Source organism: Pelmatolapia mariae, linkage group LG15, assembly GCF_036321145.2.
Source record: "Pelmatolapia mariae isolate MD_Pm_ZW linkage group LG15, Pm_UMD_F_2, whole genome shotgun sequence".
In the NCBI taxonomy this organism is placed as follows: domain Eukaryota; kingdom Metazoa; phylum Chordata; class Actinopteri; order Cichliformes; family Cichlidae; genus Pelmatolapia; species Pelmatolapia mariae.
Genome location: NC_086240.1, coordinates 40,436,051 through 40,448,553, shown reverse-complemented (window position 1 = coordinate 40,448,553; position 12,503 = coordinate 40,436,051). Strand labels below are relative to the sequence as shown.

The following is a 12,503-nucleotide window of genomic DNA, read 5'->3' as shown; positions in this document are numbered from 1 at the left end:
CTCAATAATCAGACAAGTCAAAGTTGTGACTCTCAGACATGAAATGATATTCATGGATCATTAAATAAGTTCAGTCCCTCTGACGTGAAGGCAGAAGGTTCGAGGGAGCACAGGGAAGAAGAGCCACGATTCCAGGGGTGAGCCAGAGAGCCACATGGAAACATCGGTGCATTAACTAAGCTGTTTAGTCCTTTTGGAGAAACACAGTTCCCCATGGATGCCAACCAGGCACCGCTTGTCCTCATCAGCAGCTCTGGCATCGTGGAGCTAACCTGTTTATATAGTGGACAGTGATTAAAAATGATCACCCCTCAGATACTAATGTGGGCATATTTTCCACATCTGTGCCATCAGAAAGCAACTTCCTGTTTGGTTTCCAGTTGAAAAGTCGCCGACTACCTTCCAGAAACTGTTTTATCCCACTATGAGTGCAATAACACAATTACCTAGTTTTAACCTCAGTAGACAGTAATGGCCATTTTAGCCACATGGGGAGAAGTAGAACTGATTTCAAATCCACAACAGTTTAAACATAATACATGTAAAATAAAGATGCACTCATTGTCCCTCTGCAGGACCTTCAGTAATGTTTGCTGTCTCAAGCCTTATTGTGACTGACTAACCCTGAGCTTGTGTTTAAAGCACTGAAAGTCTGCATTACAAATTGGAATTTACTGTTTTACAGGGAAAGTAACACATTAATGGCACACCGCCATCTTTCTTTCTTTCTTTTTTTTTGGGTCACAACTTCTGCCTCAAAGTAAGGTTTTATTTTTTGCTAATGTGCTCTAATATGACTGACTGGTGCTGTGTTCAATCTAGAAGCATATTTGGCTCGTCTTTTTGCTATGACTCTGTTCTTGTGTAAGCCAATCAGGACGGGGCAACATTTAGCAGTGTGTTTCTTTCACACCCAATGCGATCAGTCCTGATAACGTTTGATGTCAGTTTCTGATTCTAAGCCTCTGGACTGAACAGTAACCTGCACATGTTTGCAGTGCAGAGTGAAACACTGGTTAGATTGAACCTGGCTTCAACAAGCTTGAGTTTCTCATCTATCATTAGAACTGATTGAATCATTCTTTTCTCTTTGGGTCACCTCTACCTTCGCCCACCCAACAACTGTAAGACTAACTCCTCATCCTCTGCCAAAGAGAGACCAGTGTCCAGAGCTGTGTGCTCATCATCTTCATCGCTCACTTTCCTCCTCTTTCCTGCTGTATGCTTCTCATCCTCCTCTTCGCTGTCCTCCTCCTCTTCTTCTTCACTGCTGTGCTGCCGTTTAGATGACCCCATTTCCATCTCGACCTCCTCATCCTCTGACGACGAAGAAGAAGACGACGAGTTCACTTTGTCGGGATCTGGCAGGGTACTGGGGTCGAACTCGTCTTCACTGTCATTGGCCAGGTACGCCACTACCTCGTCCTCCTCGTCTGATTTGTTCTGGTCCCGCTTGCTTGCCTCCTTCCTGGCAGCCCTCTCCTTCAGCCTCTTCTCTCGGTGTTTGGCTTTCACCTTGCGACTGTACTCCTGCTTATCAAACTCTTGATCTTCCCGCTTCAGCCTTTCCCGAGCCTTTTCCACATCGATTCCCGAAACTTCCTCCTCTTCTTCCTCCCCCTCATCCTCAGCAGTCACTGCTCGCTGGACTGGTGGCCAAAGCTGCACAGCCTCACCTTCTTCATTGAAAGTCACTTTGGTGTTTACCTGAAATTTTCTCTTGAGGATCTTTTTAGCTTCTTTGTACTTTGTCTCTTTCTCAGTTTTCTTTTTTGGGTCATTTTCGGGATCTTCTGGACTCTGATCCTCGGTCAGATTAAAGACATCCTTTCGTTTGACTGTCAGCAGGTCCAAGTCTCGTAGATCGTCATCGTCCTCGTTGTCACCTGCACTCACGGTTAATGTCTTGGACGTATCCAAACCTCCTTCATCATCACTGTCCTCATCCTCACTGGACTCGTCTGACTCTGAGTTTTGCTGCTCCTCATGAGAAACCTCTCCTTTCAGCTGGGCCTTAAATTTCCTCAGCTCTTCTTCTTCCTCAGACTCCTCTTCTTCTTGTTCTTCTTTCTCTACTTTCTGTGCCTGAGCTTTACTCAGGAACCGAACCCTTGGGGCCACAGCGAGGCCGAGGGACAAAGCGTACTCGTGAAGCTTGATCTTAAAGGCATCAAACACCTCTTTGTTCTTCATGAGGTACACCGAGCGCAGGTAGGAAACAAAACACCTCTGGGCTCGCTCCTTCTGCTCCTTCTCCTGAGCGAGGAAGGCCTCCAGCTTCTGCTGCACGTTCTGCAGTTTGTCTGGGTTCACCTGGAATTAGCCAAACAATTAAGTTAATCAGATGTTACGTAATGTTTTGTGACTACACTTAAATCTGCCTGTTTGAAACCACAATTATAAATATAATATATATTAAATAAATGAACTATAATAAATATATTCTGAGGTTTTTAAGACTAGTACAGCTCTGCGGTGAAGATTTGAGGGCAGAGATGTGTGGACATAAAGGTTTTTTATTATTATTTTACAATATTTGAAGCTGTATCAGCAGTATTGGGTATAGCATAATCATATTATATCTACCTGTACTTGGTCCTAAATCTGAGTTGCTGTCATCACCACTGTGAGTCTTTTCACTAACTTTTCTGTCAGATTTGTAGTAATACTTAAAAAGTATCAAAAAGTTATTTGACATGTGCACACCTCGTTAGGACAGCAGTTTGTGCAGATATTAACGGTGTTATACTAACTTGTAATTACTGGGGAGAAATGCAAAGTGTTGTACTGAGGGTTTGAAATATTTCCTTCTAAATGGAGTAAAAACATCAAACAGTTATTTTTTTGCTTTTTTACATAAACCTACTGAACAATGTGTGTGTGTTGGGGTGTAATAGGTAGATGATGTCTCACTTGTATCTTGTTGATGGGAACTTTCTTCTCCTCCAGCTGCTTCACCATGCCTTTCTCCTCCGAGGGCAGCAGCAGCAGCAGGGCCTCTCCACCCTCCTTGTACCTGGCCGTCCGGCCCACCCTGTGGATGTATGTGTCGGCGTCCTCTGGACAGTCAAACTGCAGCACCCAGTGGACGGCAGGGAAGTCCAGGCCTCTGGCAGCTATGTCGGTGGCAAAAAGCACAGCGTTTTGCTTCTTGAGGAAGTCGTTGTACACCTCCACCCTCTTCATTTGCTGCTGTTTTCCATGCAGAGCCAGGATGGGCATGCCTGGCCGGAGACGGCAGAAAGCTCGGAACAGGTACTGCACCTCCTTGCAGCAGGCGAAGAAGACTATGATCTTCTTCTTTAGGTGGCTCCTAATGAATGAGTAGAGCATGTTGACCTTCTGGTGGAGCTCACACACGATGTAGTTCTGCTCCAGCGTGGCTGGCGTGCTGAACTTGGCTTTTTCGTGCACCCACACATACTCCGGATCTTTGAGACTGAGCCGGGCCAGGTCTTTGACTGATTTGGTTTGCGTGGCAGAAAACAGCAGAGTCTGCCGGGACTTGGGGAGATTCTCCACGATGGCATTGAGCGTATCTGCAAAGCCCATGTCCAGAATGCGGTCTGCCTCATCCAGGACCAGCATGTGGAGGTCGGAGGCGTGGAAGGTGGCTGTTTCATCCATGTGCTGGAGGAGTCGGCCCGGGGTGCAGATGACAATGTTGGTACGGTGAATCCTCTCACACTCGCTTTTCAGGTCTTTTCCGCCGATGATGAGCCCTGCAGAAAACTCGTGGTTCCTGCCCACCTTGCGCAGGACTTCAAAGGTCTGGTAGGCGAGCTCTCTGGTGGGAGAGATGATGAGAGCACCGAGGCCGTCCATGGAGCTCCATTGCTGGCGGTAGAGACACTCCAGGACCGGTATGAGAAAGGCTAAAGTCTTACCGGAGCCAGTTTTAGCCGCACCGAGAACATCTTTCCCCTGCAGAGCGAAGCCGATGGTCTGCCGCTGGATCTCCGTAGGCTGCCGATACTGAGCCTCCTGCAGGCCCAGCAAGGTCTTCTTAGAAATGGGGAAGTCTGAGAACTTGACAACCTCCTTGAGGTTGATTTCTCCATACCTGCTCACCAGCTTATCGATGTACTCTCGTTCTACCTGCCACTCGGGCTTCTTCTTCTGCGCCCTCTCTTGCTTCACTCGTGCTTTGGTCCGGTTGTACTTTTTCTTCCATTTCTCGAAGTTTCTGACGGGGTCGACGCTCGCTTTCATCTTTTGGGGTTTCAGTTTTTTCCCAACCGGATTTGAGCCTTTTTTCTCCATGACTAAAGACGAAAATCGCAGCAAGATAGAGTCAAAAACACACACGCTGGACTCTAGATAAACAGCATGGAGAAGCCAGCTCGTCGTCGCGTGTTGAATGACGTAGTCATCCCGCGACTCAAATTTTAACTTGGGGAAGCTTTGCCCTGAACTTCATTTGACAGGCAGAACTGCAATATATTTATTTATTTATGTATTTAAATGTATTCACAGCGCTGTGTAAGGAAAACGGGGAGAATAATAAAGACAGAAGTGGGTGTAAAGGTCAGTGTTTTGCATAATTCCGTAGTGTAGAATATTTTTACCGTCAAAGGTGGCAATCCAGCTGCCCTGGCCAGCTTCACCCATTCTTCAGAAAACGTGTAAAAACAACAATTGTCGTTGTCATTCTCACAGAGGACACACGTATTCACATCCAACTTAAACCACGATGTTAAGAATTCAGTTGTAAATCTCATTTTACTGCTTCTTTTGAATCTTCTTTCACTTTAGGGGTTTAGGAGGTGGAAATATACTTTCTCCTTATTATTTAACATCCTCGACACCAAATTCCTTCAGAATATAATTCAACTTTTTAGGTTAACATATATTTCAGTGATTTAACTGCTGCAAATCAAAATTCCCACTATATGTTTAAAAAAAATCCCCTAACTTTCGCATTTAACCAGTTCCTCACCTTTCGCTATAGAAATATTGTTTGTTGCGCAACACATGGAGTTTGCATGTTTTCCACATATTTTCCTAGGTCCTCGTTGAGTTTTCCAGTTCCTCCCAAAGATATGCGTGGGGTTAGGTTAACTTGGTGATTCTTAATTGACCATAGGCTTGAATGGTAGTATATCTCTATGTTTAAGACACATGGCAGCCTTTCCAGGGTTTACCTTCTCTCTCACTCTATGATATCTTGTTACCCTTCAGCTCACCAGCTACCCTGAACTGGACAAGTGGAAGAAAGTGGATGGGCAGAAAGATAGCCCAATTTAAAATCAAAATGTTTAATAAAGCAGGGTATGGTGTAGGTAGGTCTGCCTTGGGACCGTAGTTGCTGTTGTATGGGTGTGCAGTGGTTCTTGGTGTCAAAATTACATCAACTTATTATGTCAGTGTTTGTGTCACGAAAGTAGCATCAAAACTCTGAGTCTTCACAACAGGACCTCACCTGAGTGCCATCACAGTGACTCTATGGTTTAGCCCAGTGACAGACTGGCAACCTGTACAGGGTGTATTCTGCCACTTGCCCTATGGGATCTGGGATAATGTTCAATGTTCACAGCTAGAGTGGAAAAAACAACTCAAAGAGTGGGAGAAGCAGAAAATATTGTCTTCAATCCATCATTTTTTTCAACAGACATGATATACAACAGACCTGACAAGCACTAACAGTCTGCTTCTCTATTCACATTTCAAAAACTCCTTCAAAAACTTTTTTGCGTATAAGTATCAAATGCTTTTTAAATTCAGCTTTCATAGCCATCTTATCTATCTCCAATTATTCATAAAGACCATGCCACAGGCAAAATATGGCAGCAGTAACAGTTCCGCTATAATTTCTTCATTAAAATCATGAAAATCAATTCTGTAATGCAAAGCTGTGTCAGAGAAAATCTAAGAATGATGTTATTGTTGGAGATAGTCCTCGTTTATAAAGTTTGTAAAGTGCCCCATTAGTGCTGTGCCATACTGCAGATTTTACTTGGTATCACTCTGATACCAAGTAAAAACAGGGCCAGTATTGCTAATACCAATGCAGATAGTGATACTTTGAACTTATAAAGGCAGCTTGTGTCGTGGAGAACAGTTTGTGAGCTTTTTATGTATTTTCAAACTTTTATGAAGACCTGCAATGTAAATGTGCCTGTCTTTAAAGGACTTTGTGTCAGCTTCTGTCTTATAAATGTGCTATAGGCTACAAACAGCATAGACCTGAGAGTCAGAACAGTTCATATTTCATAGTGCATGTTTGATGTATATTTTTTTAATTTCCAAAAAATAATTCATTTAACACAAGTAAATATTTATATGTATAAATCCTATCGACACTATCGTGTAGGTCCCGTTACAGCCCAGCAGGTGGCGGTAAGACCGCAGAGTTTGGACGTCAACTGCGTGAAAACAAGAAGACGAAGAAGAACATGTCGACGCTGATACCGCTCTACGAGCACCTGATCAGGAGAGAAGACAGATGATAAACAAGTACTAATACAGACCACTTTGCACAACACAGAGTGGATATCCGTCGGCCGAGCCTCGCCGACACCCCTGCAGCTCTTATGCTAAACACGGCATGGCAGAGAGACCGGACAATGAGGTAACAGTCAGGGTAGCATTGGTTAGTAAAAAAATGGCACATTTTAACTTCGTGCTCTTAACACCCAGAAGTCGTTAAAGTCCCTTTTAAAGTGAAGCATGAATTTAAATAATCCACAACAGAGAGGCAGAGCTGTTACGTGACGTCTGCAGACGATGAGAAACTTGTGATAGCTGCACAGCTACACGACTACAGGAAGCTAGCAGCAACTGAGAAACTGGAAGTAAACACGAGTCACATTAGTCAGAAGGTTCAAGTTAATTTTGCTGAGTTTTCTGGCCTGTTAGCAACTCGGCGATACGTGACTGCAGATTACAGACCCAAATAAAACTTTCCTTCAGCATTAAAATAGCCAAAAGGGTTAACCCTCCGCGTTTGTCCATTAGGAAACATAGCTTTTTAAAACATTTAGCCCACATTATGTATTTCCAATAAACACAAATGCAGTTTTATGAAGTGAAATTTTAACATGAAAGTCCAGTATCTCAAAATACCAGCTAGCTAAAAGAAAGATTGACTATTAAATGTTACTTAAAGGCAAGCTGTACATTTTTACTGTTGGACTCTGCAGGAGGAAAGGTGGAGAAGAGAGTGCAGGCAGAGTGCAGCAGGTGGAGACGAGTGTCACGGGTGATTTTTGACAGATGGATAGCAGCAAGAGATAAAGGGAAGATTCATAAGATGTTAGTTAGACCTGCTATTATGCATAGCACTGACAGAAAGACGTGAGGCCGACCTGGAGGTGGCAGAGCTGAACATGCTGCTCAAGATTTCTGTTGGGAGCGACCAGAATGGACACAGGGACAGCTCATGCTCAGTGGTTTGGAGACAAAGTTAATGAGGCAAAGCTGAGATGGTGCAGAGGAGGGAGAGTGCATATTGAAGGATGTTGAAGATGGAGCTGCCAGGCAGGAGGAAAACCACAGAGATGATTCATTGACGTAGTGAAGGAGGATATGCAGAGGACTGGTGTGACTGAAGACGATGCTGTTGAATTATGAATTGAATTACTTCTTATTTTATTTGTATATAAGTAATGTGGACGCTATTGCTAATGTTAATCAATATACTGCTGAGTGTTGTAATCTATAATTATGTGTAATGATGCACAAATATATAGGCTAACATTGTTATTCTCAGATATGGACCCTGCTGACTCCAGTCAGCAAAAAAGATCACATTTACTCTGGCCTATGTTTAGCTATTACATCAGTTTTGCATTGGCAAAATGTTGAATTGTGGTGTAATAAAAACCTGAAAGAGAACATAAGAACATCAGCACAAAACGTGGTATCAGCCAGATGGGTGTTAAAACAAAGGTAATGATTTCAAACTTGGTGAAGCTTTTATTTTGATTATTTAAATGATAATACTAAAGATTTAAAGTACATTTAAGCACAACAAAACTGATGAAAATGATGCACAACAGTCAATAAAGCAATTAGGAAAAATGACATATCAAATTAAATGCAAAATTAAAATATAGTTATTAATAATTAAAAATAAGAGTCGGTACTGTTCACAGAATGACACCTGTTAACAATTAAAGCTAAAACTGAAAAGGTGAGTTTTTAGTTTCGATTTGAAGTCTGTTACTCTGGAGTTTCGGAGCTGTGACCTCTGAAACATGGTGTGAAAGTTGTGACCCTGCTGCTCTCCTGAACTGTGATATTGGTAAATACTTTCATATTACGTTTATAGCCACTCTTGCTAGTTTAAATAGAATAGATCACATAGATCTGTTCTACATGGACATGCTTATATTAGAAAATATGGTCTTTATTATTCCTGAATAATGCTGCCATCCAGTGGGGTTGGGCATCCTCAAACCCTCTCTCGCTCATACAGATGCGTGAACATCCCACATTTATGCATTGTGCATGTTGTTAAGGTGGAGGAGGCTGACCACATCTACCTGCTCATGAAGGAGGACTACCGGATCTCTAGGAATGTGCGACTGGCGTGGTTTCTTAGTAAACTTAACCAAATCATCTGTCCGGCGTCAAAGCCTGAAGTGGTGAGTTTCCTCTTCTGTCCTCATGATGGCCCAGCAGCACCAAGATCAAAAAGTGGCATTAAGATTGGCACCCTTCTATTATTATTCTTGTATATGCCACCGATGATTAGATGGTGGCTGCACTGTAGAGCTAAAACATTCTGGTCTATTGATGGAGATGTGACAAATTAAAGGAAAAATACTTGATGTGTGCAGTGTTGGGAGATGATTCTTGCTCTGTTAAGCTTTAGGAGGCATTTTGCTGAGGCTGGAAAATGTGTGAGAGAGCTTTTTTAACATTGTAACTGCTGTTCTGATTGGTCACTAAAAGCTACTGCAAATCATATTACTCACATTACTCCCACTTCCTGTTGTAGCTGCACTCTGAAAATGAACTGGACCTGCTTAGCATCTTACCTAAAGGATGGCAGCCAGATATCTCCCCAACTTCACACCCATGCATACTGATGCCTTCCACCCGGGCCACCTTCCTGGCCCGGAGGTACCGCTTCATCATCGAGCTGGACCTCAGTCCCTCCACAGGGATTGTGGTAAGTCTTAAATGCACTGTCTCCTGAATGAGTTCAAACAATATTAAAAAGTGCTTAGTGCAAGAATAGATGTAATATTTAAGTTTGTTATGATTATTTGCTGTGTAAATTATTCATAGTGGACAATCCATTTGTCTACTTGTCTTATATCAAGTACATCACGTCTCTTTCATGGCTCCTTAGTGTCTCAGTGTGTTTCCATTTGTAGTCAAGAAGGCTTTTAATTTATTCATACGCTGTTAGAATAGCAAAGAATATTTATATTTTGTGAATGAATTTTGCAAATGGTAAATATTTGATCACTTAAAGTGCTTTTTCCTACTCCAGCTGCCTCTTTATTTAACACTGGGGACAACCTAGGGTTCAGTATGTTGCTCAAGGATACTGCAGACTAGATGACCCGCTCTGCCTTCTGAGCTGCCCAATAATTTGCTGCTCTGACTCGCAGACAAAGCACCTCATTAAGATTTAGATTTTTCACTTTTAGTTGGTTGAATCTGAATCGTGCTCGAGCTGTTGCTCAGTGGGATGTTGCTACTCCATACTGAAACATCTCATAGAAAACTGGATGCATGGCCATCCAGACATGTGAAGCAGCACTGCATGGTGATCCAATGAACTCTTACCAAGTGCAATCACAAGGATAGAATTAAAGTCTGAAAGCACAGAAGCCTGACTGAGACAGTTGTTGTGCTGCTGAATGTGTTCCTCAGTCTTCACATTTGACCCTTTTTATATGAAACAGCACAGAGTATTCTGTAAATCCACACGCTGCACTGTTGAACCATATCATTACACAAGAGAAGGACCTCATGCAGTTCAGAGGTTCCAGGTTCACTTCTCTCAGCATGTCTCCATTTCTGGTAAGATATGGACAACGGATGGACTTGCCTTATTTGCTTCTTTGTCAGCACGAAGGCCATATTTGGAAAACTGTTAAGCAGTTACTTACAGATAAGAGATATCCTTATATGGTTTCAAATATAAAATAAGGACTTATTTTTAAGTGCCTTTAACCTGCATGACTTCAAATTGGAACCTCGGGTTGCAAAAAGTATTAATTCCTTTAAATTACAACCTCAATAAGAGATTTTTCATAAATTTATGTATTTTATAAATTCACCTAATGTGCAGAAGGTCCCTATTCCCATGTTGACATCCAACATAACAGTTTGTCAAATCAAAGTTGCAGACCTGTCTGCTGTGGTGAACCCTGCTGATTAAGAGAGCAGCTAGAAGAAGCTTTGAGGGCCGTGTGTGTTCTCTTTGGGGATTGTGGCTTCATCCAGCAGTCCAAAGACATGCGTAGGGTTAAATTAAATGGTGTGAATGTAAGTGTGAATGGTGGTCTGTCTCTATATGTTAGCCCTGCGACAGACTGGGAACCTATCCAGGGTCATGACAGCTAGGATAGTCTCCAACATCCACTACAAGTGAATAAGTAAGTAGATGGATCTTCTAGGGTCAAAAAGCTGAATAAAGGAGGGTTTGCTTTAGTGTGGGCGTGGCTTGTGACTGAGTGCCATGTTTCTTGGTTTCACAGTTACATCAGTGCTGTTTGTTACGTCAGCAGTTTGCTAAAGTAGTGCCAACACAAATGTTTGAGTCTTCACAGCAGAATTTCACCTAACATGTGAGTGACATCACAGTGATGTCACTCACATGTTGCCTTTAAAAAACAGTTAAGATAAGGCCTTCCTGCAAAGCCTGCTCCCTGATGTTAATGTTAAAACTGTTATTCTCAGTGTGGTGAAAATCCATCAAACCGGCTCTTCAGTCTGCACAGCAGAGCTTCTGTGGACAGAGCACCACTGATTGAGTCAGCTCCACTAGTAATGGACTTTAAAGTTTAAATGTTTTTTTTAAGACAGGAGCATGCCATAGACTTGCACTCTCATAGTGGCTCCATTGATGCATGTAAAGAAAATGTATTCAGTTCAATGTAAAACCTCTGCCTGAACTGGGGCAGGTATGAATGTCATAGACTGAGGAGAACAGTTCACACCTGAGTCCGGCCTCTGGTATACAATATGCCAGATTATTTGGTGTCTCTGTGTTACACGTTTGTTTTGTGTCCTGCAGGATGACAGCACAGGCGAGATGATCTTTGATGAGGTCTTCCACGCCTTGTCAAGGTGTCTGATTGGTCTGGTTCAACCATTCAAAGTCCCTGGAACAGATCGATTTTTCAAGCCTAAGATCTTCATCACCATCCTTGCATATTCCTCCATCATTGGCCTCACTTCACATCAGGTAATGACAGTAATTTACTTTAGTCATAAAAATGAATGAAACAAATGTCTTCGAGAGTAACTTAACGCCAAGAAAAGCAGAGTTTCTCTCTTCAGCACGTGTTTATTGCCCAACCCACATTGGTGTGGAGTGCTTCATGCTTACTTTAATCTCTCTCTGTACTGTATTTGGTTTTACATTTCAGCCACCAAAGCACACGTTGGGTTAGTTTCTGTGGGAGATGTTAAGCTGCTGTAGATGTTTGTGCAGTTCTCTGACGGTCCTTAATCTTTTATTCCCTGCAGGTTTTGGTCCAAGGATGTCAGCTTGATAAAACAGACCTGGATGAGTTCTTGCATCGCGTCTACCAGCAGCTCAGAGCGTTGGAGAGTAGCATCGCAGAAGTCCTGCATCAGCAGCACGAACAGGCAAGTGCACACTAGCAGAAATGACACTGTGCTAGCAAGAATGCTGTAACTATTAGAGAAACACTGCAAGTGTAAAAACACTCTCACCAGCACCCTGTAAAACTCCACTGTTACTTACAAGCAAAAATAAAAGAACATCCAAAACGCCCTCCAACTTTATCAGACTAGAGTTAGCATCGCTCTTCAGTTTGACCCCGAACATCCTCTCCACGATTGGCACCTGTTGTATCCATGGTTACCAAAAACAGCACGGGTGTGATCCTTTAGCCAACTGCGGCAGGTTTGTTACGCCCGTGTGATTCACTCGTGACCCCTGTTTGTAGCAGGTCATTGTTTTTAAGAAAAAGATCTTCTGTCAAAGATCTTTATTTTGGGAAGAAGGGCCAGACTTTAAACAACCATGTCTGAGTCTTCCTGTGGGTCGACTGATTATGCAGGTCAATGAAATGAAGCTATCGTCTCTCATCACACGGCTGACTGGGAGCGAGTAGCTGATATCCTGATATGTTAACAAACACAAAATTCCCTGCTGACATTATTCACTGTCATTCGCTAGAAAACAAACAGGGGCAGACTTTGCACTGCATTCAGTGTGTCACTAAGATAAGATGGTTACTGCTTCCTTGTCCACCTATGAAAGCACATGTTGTAACTGCCCTCAGCAAAGTAAAAGCTCCTCCACCTGGGGGCAGCTTGTGAGCTGATATCTCGTCAGTTCTGCATCA

General features: G+C 42.8%; 2 protein-coding genes across 12 annotated transcripts in view; one reads left to right on the top strand and one right to left on the bottom strand.

Moving 5' to 3' along the window:
• ddx10 (DEAD (Asp-Glu-Ala-Asp) box polypeptide 10) lies at positions 1-4,344 on the bottom strand. Its single transcript, XM_063496199.1, has 2 exons — positions 2,914-4,344; positions 1-2,313 (listed from the first exon to the last, which is right to left on the bottom strand). Exons 1-2 carry the CDS (start codon positions 4,261-4,263, stop codon positions 1,102-1,104), a joined length of 2,562 nt encoding a protein of 853 aa, XP_063352269.1. The 5' UTR covers positions 4,264-4,344; the 3' UTR covers positions 1-1,101.
• Positions 4,345-6,400: 2,056 nt separating this feature from the next.
• The window catches only part of szt2 (SZT2 subunit of KICSTOR complex), a 109,833-nt gene continuing 103,730 nt past the window's right edge, over positions 6,401-12,503 (top strand). For all 11 annotated transcript variants that reach the window (XM_063495964.1, XM_063495967.1, XM_063495960.1 and 8 more), the window contains exons 1-5: positions 6,401-6,571; positions 8,463-8,588; positions 8,945-9,118; positions 11,201-11,371; positions 11,656-11,778. In XM_063495964.1, the coding sequence (XP_063352034.1) occupies positions 6,548-6,571; positions 8,463-8,588; positions 8,945-9,118; positions 11,201-11,371; positions 11,656-11,778 (618 nt within the window). In that variant the 5' untranslated portion in view covers positions 6,401-6,547. The remainder of the gene's footprint in view (positions 6,572-8,462; positions 8,589-8,944; positions 9,119-11,200; positions 11,372-11,655; positions 11,779-12,503) is intronic.